Source organism: Vigna angularis, chromosome 7 (genome assembly GCF_016808095.1).
Source record: "Vigna angularis cultivar LongXiaoDou No.4 chromosome 7, ASM1680809v1, whole genome shotgun sequence".
NCBI classification, from domain to species: domain Eukaryota; kingdom Viridiplantae; phylum Streptophyta; class Magnoliopsida; order Fabales; family Fabaceae; genus Vigna; species Vigna angularis.
In genome coordinates, this window is record NC_068976.1 from 19557276 (window position 1) to 19575606 (window position 18331).

The following is an 18331-nucleotide window of genomic DNA, read 5'->3' on the forward strand; positions in this document are numbered from 1 at the left end:
GTGACGTGCCTAACTCCCAACCCTTTGAAGAACTCGGCCAGTTTCTTGTCAATGAACTGTCGGCCGTTATCCGTGATGATCGACCGAGGGAGGCCGAAACGACATACCAATTTCCAACAAAACTTCTGTACTTGGGCGGCCGTAATGGTTGCCAGTGGCTCGGCTTCTACCCATTTCGTGAAGTAGTCCACCGCCACCAGGAGGAACTTCTTCTGCGCCTGCCCTAATGGGAACGGTCCAACGATATCCATACCCCATTGTGCGAACGGCCACGGGGAAGTCATTGAGTGGAGGGCGTGCGGCGGTAGGTGAGAGTTGTTGGAATGCTGTTGGCATCGGACGCATTTCTGGACGAACGTTTTTGTGTCGGCTTCAACAGTAGGCCAGTAATATCCGGCTCTCAATATTCGGGCTTTTAGAGCTCGTCATCCTGTGTGAAAACCACAAATGCCGTTATGGAGTTCGTCCATAACGTAAAGTGCCTCTGCCTCTCCCAAGCACTTAAGGAGAGGGGAGGGGAATCCTCTGCGGTACAGATCGTCCCCCACGCTGAGATAACGGGCGACCCTCTTAGCTTCGCCCGGACCTACCGTCTCCCCCTTATCCTGGCGGTTCATGATTTCCCGGATTCCTGCCCGCCAATCTTGTCCCCCGCCGGATATCGCCGAGCATTCCACGGAAGGCTGTAGTAGGACCTGCCGTACGACAGTAGTCAACTGCCCCTTCTCCTTTCCCGAACTAAGCTTGGACAACACGTCCGCCCGTGTGTTTTGTTCCCTGGGAATGTGTCGTATATCCAACTTATCGAACGCTTTCGCGAGGTCCGTTGCTCGCTGGAAGTACCTCAATAAACGCTCCTCTCGAACTTGGAAGTTGCCATTCATCTGACCAACCACCAGCTCTGAGTCCGTTCGGCAAGTGATTCTTCTGGCCCCCATGTCTTTTGCCAGCTCGAGGCCGGCCACCAAGGCCTCATATTCGGCCTGATTGTTAGACACCTTGAACTTGAAGATCAAGGAATGCTCCAATAAGAATCCGTTGGGGCCCTCGAGTACGATGCCGGCCCCGCTGACCGATCGACCGGACGCTCCGTCTACATACAAACTCCACTCGTCCTGGCTGGACGGCGGTAACTCGGCCGCGAAATCTGCTAAGTGCTGGCCCCTAACCGATCCTCTGGGCTCATACCGTAAACCGAACTCTGAAAGTTCGACCGCCCAGGAGACCATCCGTCCGGCCAAGTCCGGCTTCCTCAGGATCTTGGAAATAGGGAAGTCGGTCCTGACTATCACCTGATGACTTTGGAAGTAAGGACGGAGCCTTCGGGAGGCGTTCAACAAAGCTAAGGCCACCTTCTCCACCCGTTGGTATCGGGTTTCGGCGTCGAGGAGCGTGCGACTCACAAAATAGATTAGCCTCGGCTGAGGCCGTTCCTGCATTAGCACGGCACTAATGGTCGTCTCCGACACTCCCAGGAAGACGTGAAGATCTCCCCCTGGGACTGGGCGGTTCATTACTGGCGGGTTAACAAGGAGTGTTTTTACGTCCTGAAACGCCCGTTCGCACTCGTCGTCCCAGGTTGGGCCACCCCCTTTTTTCAATTTCCGGAGGACCGGCCTCATCCTGTCCGCCAGGTTGGGGATAAAACGGGACAAGGCGGTGAGGCGTCCGATCAGTCTTTGAATCTCTTTCAGGGTGGTCGGACTTGGCATTTGCAATATCGCTTCGCACTTGTCCGGGTTGGCCTCAATCCCCCGGGATGTTAGCATGAAGCCCAAGAACTTTCCGGCAGCTACCCCAAATGTACATTTGGCGGGGTTTAGGCGCATGCCGAACTTCCTTACTTGTCGAAACACCTCCTCAAGGTCTTTGAGGTGTCCTTCTCCATCCGCGGACCGAACGACCATGTCGTCGACGTATACGTCCATGCACCGGCCTATCTGGTCTCGGAAAATCCGGTCCATTAAACGCTGATACGTCGCCCCGGCATTCTTTAGGCCGAACGGCATGACCTCATAACAGAAGTTGGACTTCTCCGTTATGAACGCCGTCTTCTCGATGTCCGGCCCATACATGGGTATCTGGTTGTATCCGGAATATGCATCTAGAAAACTTAGTACCCGATGTCCAGAAGCGCCGTCCACCAGGGCGTCTATGCTGGGTAGGGGGTGTGAATCTTTCGGGCAGGCTTTGTTCAGGTCCGTGTAGTCTGTGCACATGCGCCACTTTCCATTGGCCTTTTTCACCATGACCACGTTAGCCAGCCATGTGGTGTATGTGACTTCCCGCACAAAGCCAGCCTTTTTTAGCTTTCCTACTTCCTCCTCTACAGCTTGTCGTTTTTCATCGCCCATTCTTCTCTTCTTTTGCGCGACTGGGTGGGCGTTCTGGAAAAGGGAGAGCTTGTGGCACATTACCGCGGGATGGATGCCCGGCATGTCTGCTGCCGTCCACGCAAATAGATCCCGGTTCTTCCAAAGTAATGCCCTTAGCTCCTTTTCCATTTCAGGGTTCATCTCCCTGGCGATGAGGGTGGTCTGGGCAGGTTCCCTCCCTATCGAAATAGGTTGGGTTTCTCCAATGGGCTCGAGACGGTCCTCGGTATTCATCCTCGGATCGAGGTCTGCCATAGCAACCTCGGAGCCGACCGCTCTTCTTTTTATAGGTCGGACGTGCAGCTTCAAACCTGCCGCATAGCATTCCCGGGCTGTCTTCTGGTCCGCCTGGACCGTGCAAATAGTTCCCTTTGTGGAGGGGTACTTCATCGTGAGGTGAGGGGTAGAGATGATTGCCCCAAACGCGTTTAGGCATGGTCTTCCGAGCAGCGCATTGTACGATGTGTTCGCCTCTATTATTAGGTACCGGACCCTCTTCTCTTCGCTAGAGCGTCCGGTTCCTAACCTTGTTCTCAGCTCCACGTACCCCCTTGTATCCACCCTTTCCCCCGCAAAGCCTACTATCTGCCCATCATAAGGAACGATGAGGTCCTCGGATATATCCATCTGCAAGAAGGTCTTCCAGTAGAGGATGTTGACCGAACTTCCCTGGTCAACCAGAACCTTGCTGACTCCATACCGCGCTATCTCTGCAGTGATGACCATTGGGTCGTCCTGGTCCGGATCAGGAGCGTGGAAGTCTTCATCCGAAAAGGTGATGGGTGGCATGGAGCGGCGAGGTTTGTCCGCTAAATGCACGGACTGGAGGGATCGGACATGGCGTTTTCGAGCGGAGGAGGACGATCCTCCCCCCGCGAATCCTCCGGAAATGGTGTTAATATGCCCTCTCAAGGGGCGTTCCCTGCTATGGCTTCGGCTTCGGTTCGGTCGCCTCCCCGAGCGGGGTTGCTCGACCTTCGCGCTCCTTGTCTTATCCTTTCGATAGGCCGGCCTCTGAGTAGGCCGACTGGTTGGTTGCGGGGGGTGCTCATCACGGACGTATTTTTTGAGCTTTCCTCCCCGGATGAGCTCCTCTATCTTGTCTCTGAGGGTCCAACACTCTTCAGTGTCATGACCCATATTTTTGTGGTATGCACAGTGTTTGCTTCGGTCAGCGTTCTTCGTTGTCGGGAACCCCTCTGGTTCCGGTATCAATTCTGCGTTTAGGGCTCCTCGCAAGATTTTTTCCCTTGAGGCGTTCAAAGGTGTATACTGTTGGAAACGAGGTCCCCTATTCTGTTCCCTGGGCCTAGGACCGGACGTTTTTTCCGTCAACCGACTGGGCTTATTAACGTCCGTTCTTTCTCCTCTGGACTCCTGGTTCTCTTTTTTGTAAGAGAGTTTCATTTCTTCCACCTGTATCTCGTCTGCCGCTCTCTCTCTCAACTCTTCCATAGTTTTGGGCGCTCGCCTACAGACGCTATCCTTGAACGGTCCCGGCTTTAGAGCCGGCAGGATGTAATGAAGGGCGAGCTCTGGGGTCAGGCTTTTCACGCGCCGGACGGTCTTCTGATACCGGTCCATGAACGATCGCAGCGGTTCGTCCTTCCCCTGTTTGAGAGTCATCAATTCGAATACGGTCAGGTCCTGGGTACTACTGGCTGCGAATTGTTTAATGAATAGCTGTTTTAATCCGGTAAAGTTTCCTATTGAATTGGCGGGGAGGGTGTTAAACCATTCTAAAGCTTCTTCCTCAAGTGAGAGCGAGAACGCTCGGCACCAAATGGAGTCATTGCCGGTCCGGAACGCCATGGCGTTCGAGAATGTCTGGATATGGGACGCCGGATCCGTCGTTCCGTTATACATTTTGAATTGCGGTGCCATGAATTGCTCCGAGATTTGGACATTCATTATGCTTTGGGTGAATGGAAGTAACAGGGTGGATGAAGGTTCGGACTTAACCACCATCCGCCCGTCCTCGGCAGCGCTTTCCGCGTGTACCGATTTAGCTTGGCTTTCTTCGGCCTCCGACCCGGAGGGCCTCCAAGTCCTATCGCCCTCGGTATTTGGGGGCGTGCGTTCTTCCACACCCTTTCCTTTATCCTTCACTCGTTCTCCCCCGTCCATTCGTCCGGTCTCCCGGGCTATCCGAGCTTCGCAGTCGGCCCTTACGGCCGCCATCTCTTCCTCATGACGTTGCTGCATCTCGTCCATTTTCTGTTGTAACATGCGCATCGTCTCAGCGGGGTCGTCCATGCTCATGTTTCTCGTGGTCACCATTGGGTTTTTCAAGTCACACGGCCCCACGGTGGGCGCCAGATGTTTCGGTCGTGTCGGGCCGTGCGGTTCTGAACCTTCCAGCTCTCCTACGATCTGGTCCCAGCGACGGATCTTCCTCCCAGGCCTTGACTTTCCTCTTGATCCGGAGGGGTGGAGACCTACAAAAGATTCTCCGATGCCAAAGTCAGTTTCAAAGCAATGGCTTTTCTCAAGGGACAGCAATAAATGTGCATGCAATCTAACCTCCCTACCACTCACCGTGAACCTGTATTTATAGTTTTCGCTATGGGCTTGGGCTTAGTGAAAAGTTAATCACAGCCCAATCAGCCCAATAGCTCCTGATTTCAATCATGGCCCAATCAGCCCAATAGCTCTTAACTTCTACTTACCTCTGAACCAGGTCAGTTTACTTAAGCCATAATGATTAATGAATTGGCCGGTCAGTGGAATATGGGCGTTCGTCTTTCCTGTGGACGACTTGGGGCACTGAATTGGGCGGACGATCCTCTATGTGGTCGTCCGGCGCATTGTTGCGGCGGACGATCCCTTATGCGGATGTCCGGCACTTCGTCGGGTGGACGATCCCTTAAGCGGTCGCCCGGCCTTTAGTGGGGCGGACGATCGCTTATGTGGTCGCCCGGCATTTCGTTGGGCGGACGATCCCTTATGTGGTCGCCCGGCCTTTCGTTGGGCGGACGATCCCTTATGTGGTCGCCCGGCCTTTCGTTGGGCGGACGATCCCTTATGTGGTCGCCCGGCACTTCGTGATATCTATTATTCTGTAGAACACTTTTTGTGAGCATGAAGAGTGCGACGCTATGTCGTGGTGATGGGATTCTTTGTGAGTTCTTCAGTTTCTCTTAGGTTTGTGGTCGGCATTTGGGCGGCCCCGGTCGCCTCAGGGGCGTCCTCTGTACGGCGCCCGGATCTCCTGGTACATTAAGTATGGAAATATTTAATTAAGAAGGATATCTTTTTGTATTATTTTTTAGAATATCTAAGTTTTCATATTTATTTTTCTCAATTTGTTCGTACTATTAGGTTAAATCAAATCTTTCTATATATAAAAGATACTCGTTCTTATATCACTCTTCACCTTGAATTGTTTGCGTGGTTGCATTGAGAAATTTGATTAACAATTGTATTAATAGTTAATAGTATAAATAAACAAGTAACAATATGTAAATGTAGGATTTTTTTAGTCTAATATAACTTGAGTTTAATATTATTTATTTATTTGGTAGATTAATATTTTTTTTTTCTCCTATCATCAGATTTCATTAGTTAAATAATATTGTTAAAAGTGTTTTACTTGTTCAATGAATTATCGAAAAAAGGTGATATAATGCATCGTTTGACTAAAAAAAACAATTAAAGAAAGCATCTACAAATAGTATATGGTTTGACTTATATAAAAAATTATTTATTTTAAACTTACTTATAAGGGAATTGTTTATTTTCAACTTATATTATAGCACACTACAACATCACATGGGATTCATTAGTTTACAATAACAAAGAATAACGAAAAGGGGAAAAAAGGCAAGCAAATATCAGTCTAAATAATAATCAATATCTTCATAATTAAATTGCACTAAAATTTATATTAAAAAAACAGTATTTTTATAACTAATATTTAATAAATATATTTCCTTCATTTTGAGAATAATTGTGGTAGTCTAAATTAGTACAAACGAATTTTTGAGATGTTAAAAATGGGGTTATATACAATTATTTAAGTATAAATGAGTGTATGACACAATTTATGAGTGTTAGAAGTTGAGAAAAATGTATCTAATAGAATAAGGGTGATACATGGTACAAATTCTACAGTTTTGGTGCTGTAAAATTATGTATACTCGCTCAACGACCCAGCTCGTTGAGTGAGAGATTAGGGGGTCTGAATCACTGTCTTTGTATTCGCACATCGAGCCGAGTCGCTAAGCGAGAGGTTAGGGGGTTTAGACCACTGTCTTTGTATTCGCACAATAAGTCGGGTTATTGAGTAAGAAGACTCTGTGGTCGCCCAATGAGCTTGGTCGTTGAGCGACTAGTCCAAGATTTGTTTTGTTCTTTCCATATTGATTCCTTGATAACTTTAAGTTATGTTTTGATTCATTGTGAATGATGTATAAGTATTTATGAGATTATATGATTATCAATGTTACGTGTTGTGATTCAAAGTGAAAGTATACAAGTTAAATTATGGTTTCAAATGGTATGGACGAAAACTCCAATGAGGAATTTCTCAATGGTGGTTTCAAATGTTGTAAGTATGAATATAGGAAGCTTAGTATTGGAGTTCATTCTGACATTCTAATTGTCACATATTCTCAAGTAGAGAAGAATAAGACATGTGGTGATAATAACAAGAGGTCCTAATCTAGGGACATTACCTTGGCTAAGGCGAGTGATAACGAACTAACATTGTGTGTGGTAGCTTGGTGCGGGCCAACTGTTTCACCACAATAAGTGCACGAACTATCATAACTCAATATTCATACTAATCCAAATGGTCAAGTAAAATGGTGCTCATACATAAAGTGTAGTTTGGGTTAATGTACTGTGTGTATCTTAGATTAATGTTTAACATGTATTAATATAACTTTATTTGTTTTTATTTTAGCTTACTTTTCTATCTGTGTTTGTGTGTATGTTTTCCTTTGTTTCCTCTCTTTGCAATAATTATTTGGTGAGTGTGAACAGAGGAATACGGGTCTCTTTGGAGTATGCTTTGGAAGGAGATGATGTGGATGTTGAGGTTGTTGGGTTTAGTTTTTGTAGATAATTGACTCTTAAGCTAGTATTGTATATAAAGTTTATCTTTATAGTTATTTTGAAGATGACTGTAAATAACTTTATACTTTTTCTTCGTGTTAACTATTATTGTTAATTAAATTGTGATGACTCTTTAATATAGTATTTTATTATATTTTTGGATGTTACATTATTAATTTCATGAAATTATAATATATAAAAAGATACAAATTAATCTTATAAAATTAAATTATATTTCAATTTATTTTACTTTAATAATTAAATATATATCAATTTTAGAATTATAATGAATTTATTCTAAATCCAATGAGATACAATTATTTTATACTTTATTTTCTAATATAAATGAAAAGGAAAAAATCACACACGCAATAATATAAGAATAGAAAGTAAAAAACAATGAAAGAATATACATACATACATATATACATACATATATATATATATATATATGTATGTATATTAATGTGTGGAAACTAGAAATACACATATTTATTTTAAATAAATAAGTAAGTATTATAATATCGTAAAAGAAAATGAAAATTAACTTATAGGTTTAATACTGTATTTCTTATCAAAACTTATCACACCCTATTTAATAATTTATTTATTTAAAAAAACCATTCTTATTTTAGTTTTATGATACTTTAATGACTCAAATAATATATTATTATTACAACTATTACTATTGATATAATAGTTTCTTTTTTTTGTATGCCACGTGAAATGTATATAGTTAAACTTCAACAATGAATTATTTTGTGAAAATGTTTTAAAAAATATATGTAATTCCTTAAAAACATATATATGATAAGATATTTTCTTAAATAAAGGGTGAACTGCATTTTTTTTCCTTGTTACTTTTGATTTGTGAATTTGGTTATTTGTTTTTTTTATTGCTTTATTTCTAAAATTTTAGAACTTTCTCTTAGAAATATTTACTTAATTTGTTTATATTAATTTTTAAGATTTATTTATTTATTTTAAAACTGTTTTATATAAAAACAAAAATATATCTAGTTATTTAGATTTAGAAAATAAATATCAAAATATTATAAATATTTAATATTCTATCATATTCTGTTTCATGCTTTATATACAAAATATTTAAATAAAATAAAAATAGCAAACTTTTTCATATTTCTTTTATAAATTATCAATTTTTTATTAATTTGATAGTTATAGTATTTTTTTATAAATTTTATGTAGACTTATTTTTTATTTTTAAATTTTAATTAATTAATTAAGCTAATTTCTATCGCACTTCAAATAAACATGTTAAGTTCACTACAATTCAATTCAGCAGAATTAAATGAGATACAATGCATAATTCAAAGAAGAGATTAAAATTGTAATTTTTTTTTAAAATTTTAAACAAAAACTGTAGAAACCAAAAAAATCAAAATTAAAAATGAGAAATTAAAGAAAATGTAGTTAAAATTATACAAAATAAAAATGATAACAGACATATCTCACTTTAACTGTTAACTTTATTTTCTGATTTCTCTTTATTTAGATTCCTATCACCACCAACAGAATGTGATTCCGAAGCCACAAGCAAACTGTGTTTGTTCTGTTTTTTTTTTTTTGTTTAATGTCTCGGTAGGTCCCTATTTTTGGCGTGAATTTCAAATAGGTCCCTTTTCTTTTAGGCGTCTCAATTGGGTTTTTTTTGTGTAAAATTGGAGCAATTAGGGATCTGCCGTCAAATTACACAAACTGCCGTTTAAGTTTGCTTACGTGTTATTAAAAATGATTTTGAATTAAGTTTTGTATTAAAAAATGGAGGGCAAAAACGGCAACCGTCCTTTCACAAGTTCCTTTCTCTCTCTTTCTATCTCTCTGTGTTTTTCGTGACGAGGTTCTTGATATTTCTTTCACTTGGAGCGAAACGTGCGAACACCTTTCGTTCAAGGTTTCGAGATTATTGCTTTGCTCGCTCGCGCATTGCTGGAAAATGAGAAACAACAGAACGAATTAATCCACGTGTTAGAGATGCTATCAGATATGGGTGCGATTTTTCTAATCTTAGGTTTGTTAATTGTGTAGATCCTTTTCATGAGGTGAAGAGCAAGCGGGAAAAGAAAAAAGAGGTGGACGATTTTTTTTGTTGGTTTCAGCTGTTCAGGATTGATTCCATGATATCTTAAAAACAAGAAGAAAGAATCTGTCTTTGATATTCAGATAATCAAATTATCAATTCGGTTATTCCTCCAGCACGCGCATCACAGAACCTCATTCTCCCACCCAACTTCAACTTCATCTTCCAACTATCAAAAACCCCAAAGCCATCTTCGTTTTTTTCCACACAGAGACAGAAAAATATTGGATAATCATCTTTCACACTGTTTCCTCTCTATTCTCACAACAGCCATTTCTCACCCGCACAGAAAAACACCTCCCTCAGTATCAATTCATCTTTCATTCTCTCCTTCATCATGTTCAACACCTGAAAAACAGAGAGGAACACCCAAAACAGAAAATAGATATGGGAACAATTGTCGACAGCAAATTCTAGCGAAGGAGGGCAATTGTCGGAGCTAGATTAATGGCAGTGTCGTGTGAAAAATGAAGGGGAAAGGGAGTTCCTCCTTGCCAGCAAAGAAGAGAACGTCGGAGAGAGAGGAGTGCACCGTCGGCGACGGTGGCTGGGAATTGCATCACTGGCACGACCTTGGCTCACGGCTCGCGGTGGATGGCCTCATCGAGGGCGGCATCGGCGTGGCACAGAGAGGGATCGGAGAAAGCGCTGGCGGACTCTGCTCGGGCTGACGAGGGCTCCGGCGGCACAAGCGGTGGTCGGTCTGGCAGAAGCGGCAGTGTGCGCGCAGTGGTGGCTGGAAGCAGTGGTGATGGCCTCCAGGACGCGGCGGCCTGTGTGCGTGAGCCGGCGGACGGGACGAACCCCTCCCTGGGGTTGCCGATTTCAAAGGGAGACGGGAGATAGGGAAGGTGGTGGCGCGGTGGCCGGTTTCGCGGCACGCAGGGAAGACGCCCCTTCATCGGAGTTCTGGGCTGGGAGAGGAGTCAAGAGATGGCGTGGTGGCTGGATTCGAAGAAAAGAAGAACCGCGCTTCCAATCGAAGAAAAAAAGAAGAAAAGGGTTTCCCAGTTTGCCTTTTTTGCCCTTGAAGAACAAATCCATTTTTTAATACAAAAATTAATTCAAAATCATTTTTAATAACACGTAGGCAAACTTAAACGGCCGTTTGTGTAATTTGACGGCAGACCCCTAATTGCTCCAATTTTACACAAAAAAGAACCCAATTGAGACGCCGAAAAGAAAAGGGACCTATTTGAAATTCACGTCGAAAATAGGGACCTACCGACACATTAAACCTTTTTTTTTAATGTTTTGTCCGAAAAACGAACCGCCACTCTCCTCTTTCCGGGAAAATAAAGACATGAAATCATCTCATCTGGACACGCTCCTTCGTCTTTGTCGGGTCCTCACGCGCTACCATTAACTCTCTACGCGTTGACCGATACACCAAACGAAAATCACAAAACTAAAAGAGCCTAATCGAAACGCAGTCGTTTCAAGCCAGTTAATTCCCAGGTTGCAGGATTTGACTCGGTTTTCAACACCAAACAAACATGATTAACACAAGCATTTAATGCTTATATAATAATTATATATAAATGTATATAATAAATGTCTTGAAAACATTTAATAGTACTTTTCTATGCTTCATAAATAAATAAATACAAAAAATATTTATTAGTTATATAAAAAATACTTTTCTAATAGAAAAACTGATTAATAGTTATATATATAATAAATACTTTTTCTATGCTTCATAAATGATAAATAGAATATCACAAAGATACAATTATAGAAAAAAAAAACCTATTATTCTCTATACATTATTATAATATCATGTACATCTCCCATGACTCATGCGATGACGATTAAAATTGAAGAAGAAATTAATTTGTTACCTTTGTTGATTATTTTCTAAATTCTTTAATTTTTGAAAGTCGTAAAATTTAAGCAATTTAAAATTGAGCTTGAAATCAGTAAATGCTACCGATTTTTATTTGCAAAATTTTAATACGCCATCTATTTAAAGAAAAATAAAGTTAATATTTTCACTAACTATATGGAATTTAAACAACGAAACAATTTGCTTTAAAATAATGAAAGATATCGATTTTTATATTACAACCAATTTAGTGCGTACACCACCCAATTAAAAAATGTAGAAAAAGTTGAATTCGAAAAAGGATAAAATATAAAAAAAAACCAATAATATTTTATAGTATGATTTAATTTGGAATTTAATTATTTCTATATAAATATTCTAACGTATACACGTCTCTGACCTCTCTCAATTTTTTTGTGAGAAGATTGTTGAGGTTGGAGCGTAGTCAGCTTCTCTTTTTCTGCCGAAAGCTGCAGAATTTCATGCTTTTTCTCCTCTGGGGTTGAGCAATCGGTTCTCTTCAGGGTATTTAGTCTTCTTCTTCTTTCATGCATTATATTCATTTACCATTCTTCTCTTATAGACACATACTCACGTAGTTCACCAGATTTGAAGCAGAAAGTTTTCTGTTGTACTTATGTCTGATAAACTATTGTATGATCTGTGTTCTCAATTTCAGGTAGTATTCATGTCACAGATACTTGGTTTTATTGACTTTGTTGGGTATTCAAGAGTTTTGACTGCATGTTAAGTAAAGATGAATCAGAATTATGAATATTTGGCTAAATTAAAAATCAATGACCAGGTTTAAAGATAAAAAAAAATGTTTTTGGTCGCTAATTTTAGGTTGTTGCATTTTACTGCCAGATTTTTTAAATTTTTTAGAAAATGTTTTATCACTGATTTAATTTTTTTTTGTTTATCCCGTGATATACCATGATTTCTCCAGTGTGGCACAACGAATTTGTTCTTCTTTGTTAATTTTGAGTTTATTTTTGTTTGAATTTTTTTATTCCATTTGACAACTTTAATGGGGTTGTTTTGTTATTATTCGTTTCCTTTTTCTCTTAGAAAATTCTGTGACACGCTGAGTTTGGCTTGATCTGATTTGATTTTGGTGTTGTGGAGTTTCTGATTAGTGTTGCATGTGACAGATGCCGTTTGTTAACCCTGACCCTTCAGACAAAGATTCTGAACCATTTGTTGAGACTGATCCAACTGGTCGCTATGGTAGATACAGTGAGTTGCTTGGTTGTGGTGCTGTGAAAAAAGTGTACCGTGCATTTGATCAGGAAGAAGGAATAGAGGTGGCTTGGAACCAAGTGAAGCTGAGGAATTTCTGTGATGACCCTACCATGGTGGATAGGCTATACTCTGAAGTGAGGTTGCTCAGAAGCTTGACCGACAAAAACATCATCGCACTTTACAGTGTCTGGAGGGATGACCAGCGCAACACTCTGAATTTCATCACTGAGGTTTGTACCAGTGGTGATTTGAGGGAGTATAGGAAGAGGCACAGGCATGTTTCCATGAAGGCCCTCAAGAAGTGGTCTAAGCAGATTTTAAAAGGGCTGAACTATCTGCACTTGCATGATCCCTGCATCATTCACAGAGATCTCAATTGCAGCAATGTGTTTGTCAATGGAAATACTGGCCAGGTGAACCCTTTTACTCAATCATTGTTTTTCCTTCAGTTATGTGTTTGATAGATTGACTAAGTGAAACTTGATACAAAAAATAAAAGCATGAAAATTTGAAGAATGGGTTTAATCTTTTTGTTTATTTATTAAATTGCCGTTGATTCGAAACGCTCGGTGTGACATTTAAGTCATTAACTCCAGCACGTTATTATGTCTCCTGTTTGCCTGACAAAAACAAACGAATTACATTGTTCATAGAATAAGAATTTGACGACTACTTTGTTTTCTATTGTTCTAAAGTTTTTGGTATTACTGTGTATATTGCTTTCCACCTAACATTTGTCTTTCTAAGCTTTTGATGTTTTATCAAGTTGTCCAATAACTTGTTGTTATGTTTTATAAAATCTTAATTTTCAAAATCTAACTTTTGAAAGGCGATAGGAGAGATGAAGATAAGATGGAAGAGAGTAAATAGGGGAATAAGTTAGGATGGCAGAAAGAACGTGAGCAATGGAAATTGAAAGTAAAACACCACGATAGTCTGGGGATATTTTGATTTAAATTATCTTTAGAAACTGTTCTTATAAAGCATTATTTTGAAACGGAATTCAAACACCAAAAGTAAACAAGCCTTTATCCACATATCAAACCAAAGACAATCTTAATTATACTTCTATAAGATTAATCTTTTTTTGTCCGTTGTTATCAGGTTAAGATTGGTGACTTGGGTTTGGCAGCAATTGTGGGCAGGAGCCATTGTGCTCACACGATTCTTGGGACACCAGAATTCATGGCTCCGGAGTTATATGATGAAGACTACACTGAGTTGGTGGACATTTATTCATTTGGGATGTGTTTACTGGAAATGGTGACACTGGAGATTCCTTACAGTGAATGTGACAATGTTGCAAAGATATACAAGAAGGTGTGCTCTGGAGTTAGACCTGCAGCCCTGAACAAGGTGAAAGATCCAGAGGTGAAGGCCTTCATTGAGAAGTGCCTTGCTCAGCCAAGAGCTAGACCTTCTGCAGCTGACCTTCTCGAAGATCCCTTCTTTGATGAGATTATTGATGATGACGAAAATGATGACTGTTCTTCTTCTCACCAGTAAAATTGTCCTCAGTCCTTACATTGAGACAATATGTTGATTTGATCTAGTGGTTTAGGGTTCCTTAATTTGATTCACCTACCTATTTAGTTTGCATATCAATTTGGGGCAGGCTAGAAACTGATTTTTTTTTTCCAATTTGGAAGCTGTGAAATTGGACAAGGGTTGGGTTTGGGTTTAGCCAGGGGAGGGTTTGATTGGGGATGTTGTCATTTTGTACATAGGAAAATTTACAGTTGTGCAGCATATACTGAATGATGATTTGATTTGATTTGACAATAAATGCTAAAAAATATGTAATCAGCAGTCAATAGATCCGTGATGAAATATCAGTACAATAGACGAAATTTTTAGGAAAGGTTTATAAAGAAAATTGTGTTTTGAAAAGGTGCGTCGTCTCATTTTGAACAAAGGAACATGTGTTAACGATTTCGTCCAAACCAAACATAATTTAACAATTCAAAAACTACTTTTGTTATATATTATATATATAAGTCTTCATCCATGAAAATGAAAGAAGAAAACAATTTGTACTTCTTATTTGATCACCTTGTGTATTGTTAAAAATGTTTATGCAATCATTTTATACAAGTTCATTCAAGTAAACTCCAAATTTACTAGCCTGAGGTTTCAAGTAATAAAACTTTGTAATCTGTTTGAATATCATGATAGTAGCACTCGAGTATCTGTGATATATTCCTTTCATTGTCACCTTCAATCAGGGAAATGAGATCTTGAAGCAACCAAAAACAGTGTGAAGGTGAAAAGGGTTTCATGTTTTGAGGGCAAAGAAAAAAGTGAAGTCAAGGGTTTGAACGCAATTTGAGCAGCAAGAAATGTGGTTGGATATAACAACTACAACAAGCAAAATGGGTTGTTCATATTTAAAAAATAGGAGCAAAAGTAAGCTTATAATGATGAAGAGGAGTGGTGTGGACAAAAGGGTATTTAGATAGAAAAACATGTATCATGCAACCCCACCATTTTTTGTTGGGGAATTATTGTAGTGACCCGTTGGTACATCTTTTTTCTTCTTAAAGCAAATCCAGATTTTGACATTGACTTTTCTATCAAACCATTGTACTTTGCAAATTGCTCATAACGTTAAAAAACACTACAAAAAAAAAAATTACCAGCTTAGACCACTGATGAAGATTTTCTCATTATTTATCTTCTCATATCAAAACAAGTCATATAAGAATTGTTTCAGTTTACAGGATTCATATTAAGTCCGTGATTTCTAATCTTAAAAGTTAGGTCAAAGTTCTATCTTCTATCCATTCTAGTTATCATTCCATCGAACTTGAGTGTTACGTGTAGAAAGTACCCGATGCTAAAGTCAATATTTGTCTCATAACGCTAGCAATCAATATAACCAACTATATGAATATCAAACCTATATTTATAGTTTTTGGAATAAACTTTTAATTATTACTAGCTTAATTACGATTGAAACGGTGATAATCTAAGTTATAGTTAATGTAATTGTTTTTAACGTTAATTCTATTTTTAGTCCGACCAATTGATTTACTGATCGGTTCATGTGAGATTGTAGATTAGACTGTTTAGTTCATAGTAGACCAAATGGTCATACTATACTATTCAATGATACTCATCAAAAGATGTACTCTTCTTATACAAAGAAAGTGATGAATTTGGAGAGAAAGATTGTCTTTGCATAACAAAATGAATCAATAAATGTGTCCATTTTAAGCATTTCTGCTACACTTTGAAACCAAACACGTTGCCCTTTGAAGCTGCATTTGAGTAGAACAAGCTGCAATCATAGGTGGAGGGTTTCTTCTGTGGTAAATGCTTAGATCGTTTTTAAATTTTTATTTACATAATGCTGTTTGACAAAACTAAACTTGGACAATAATTTAAGTAGGTATATGATTGTGTAATGTTGTTTTCCATTCATTTTTCTTTATCTGTATCCTTTTTTTTCGTAATTTAAATCATTTCACTTTATTTCTATTTGTTTTTCTTATTCTTCCACTCTCCACTTTCTATATGAGATGTTTTTGTACTTGTACTTGAACAATGTTTTTGCACAGTGGAAAGTCAAAGAATGTTTTATACCGAATGATTGGTTGTCATGTGGAGCATATATATTCATGGTATGCCAGTTGCTAGTTATTCTAACCAGGTGTTTGACAGCTATTTGCCAAATTGTTAAGAAAAAGAAATCATTTTATTTTCAATTATGAAACTTTTCAAATTTTACTCCAAAAAAAGATGAAAGTTTCAAAATTTTCATTCTCTCATATCTCTCTTTGCTCTCATATTAAATATTTAAAATCAAGTAATATTGATATTAAAATTCATTTCTAAATATATATGTTATAAATATAAAATAAAATAGTTGAATTTTGACTGGATAAGCTTTTATGTTATTGATTGTTTGACTAATTTATTGGGACTATGATATAAAATTGTTTGAACTTATCAATGATTTCAAGTACAAATAAATACACATATATATTATTTCTTATAATACTCTTATTCTTCTTGAATAAGATTATATGTAAAAGATATGTTTGTCTCCTAAAAAGATAGAGTGAGTGTTATTTTCTTTCAAAAAGTTGAAGATTGTGATCAGACTATTAAATTAAAATGTGGAATTAATTATTTTCTTTTAATTTATATTGATTTGAGGTACAACTTTTTATGCATGGTCATGACCACAGCCACCACAAACAATGTAAAAGTTAAAAAAATGGTTTAATGTAATCTACCTCTTAGGTCTTGTTCACTTGAATGGATTTGGAGGAGAGTAATTGAGGAGATTTGAGAGAATTTGAAGATAAATTTTGTTGTTGTTTATTTAAGTGAATTTGGAGGTAAACGATGGTGGATTTGGAAGTAAATTTTTTTAATCTATCACGTCAATCAAATCTTGCACTAATTCTCACAAACTTTACTTCCAAATTCATTCTCACTTACCTACAAATTCATTCAAATAAACAACAAAAAAATTTATCTTCAAATCCTCTCAAATCCCTTCAATTACTCTCCCCCAAATCCCTTCAAGTGAACGAGGCCTTAATCTTTTTAATCAGAAGTAAAGTATGTTTTCTGTAACTTAATCTTTTTTATTCTATTCATTTCCTTTTATTTACTGTCTTCTTGTCTCGTTTTTCCCAAACACGGCCTCCTTTTTTTTCTCTTTGTGTCCCATTTATTCCATCTATTGGACATGATCATCAAATTTAAAGGAAAGAAAGCAAAATAAATAAATATAAATATAGCCAAAAACATCTATGTAGGAAGACATTATGATGTCTACAAGCTTTCTAATTTTAATTTTTAGTTTTGTGTGTTTTTTTTTAAATCTGCACACCTAAATGTTACACAAATAAATAAAAATTATTCTTTCTTTCTATTATACGTAAAATGAATATATATATATATATATATATATATATATATATATATATATATGTGTGTGTGTGTGTGTGTGTGTAATGATTTGAGTTTGGGTTTTGACCATTGTCTCTTTAATATGTTTGGAAATATTTCTTAACATTAGAATAACTCATCTAATTATTTTACCTAATAAATGATGTTTTTAGTATATTAATTTGATTCCTAACATGTTTATGTGATAAAGAATTTCTTTTATATATATATATATATATATATATATATATATATATATGTATACGTATGTATGTAGGTATGTATATAGAAAAGTATGTATAATGAATCTAACTCAATGAAGATATACTATTTATATCAAGTAATTATTTACATATCATGTCTTTATTATCTGTCAATGGTAAAATTTTGTATAAATAATGTTTCTGTTTATGAGATCCATTTATACAATTGCCAAAATTCATATAAAAACTGTTTCAATATACAGTAGTTTAAATTTAAAACTCGAATTGTTTTTAGTTAAAATCTCAAACTAAACACAATGGAAATTTTAGAAGTGTCTGTAAAATCACCTCCTAATAAATTCTAAGGATAAATATGCTTCAGACAAGATTTATTCTGATATCTTGGAGTTTTGCTGTAAATTCCAATATACGTCCATTCATCAATTTTAATTTTATAGATTGCAAAAATAGTTATTAACGAGTGCAGCGATGAGTTCAAGTAATACAAGTATCTATCGGTAGCTTCTATGAAGAGATATGTCGTTATCCAATGCACAAATAGAGAAGCATGCAGCATTAGCACCATTCATTTTGACAGCAGATAAAGAAGAAGCTGAAA

The 18331-nt window shown here is 38.1% G+C and overlaps 1 protein-coding gene across 1 annotated transcript; it reads left to right on the forward strand.

Moving 5' to 3' along the window:
- Positions 1-11753: 11753 nt before the first annotated feature.
- On the forward strand, positions 11754-14412 carry LOC108322853 (probable serine/threonine-protein kinase WNK11). Its single transcript, XM_017555125.2, has 3 exons — positions 11754-11884; positions 12514-13017; positions 13709-14412. Exons 2-3 carry the CDS (start codon positions 12514-12516, stop codon positions 14108-14110), a joined length of 906 nt encoding a protein of 301 aa, XP_017410614.1. The 5' UTR covers positions 11754-11884; the 3' UTR covers positions 14111-14412.
- Positions 14413-18331: the final 3919 nt, after the last annotated feature.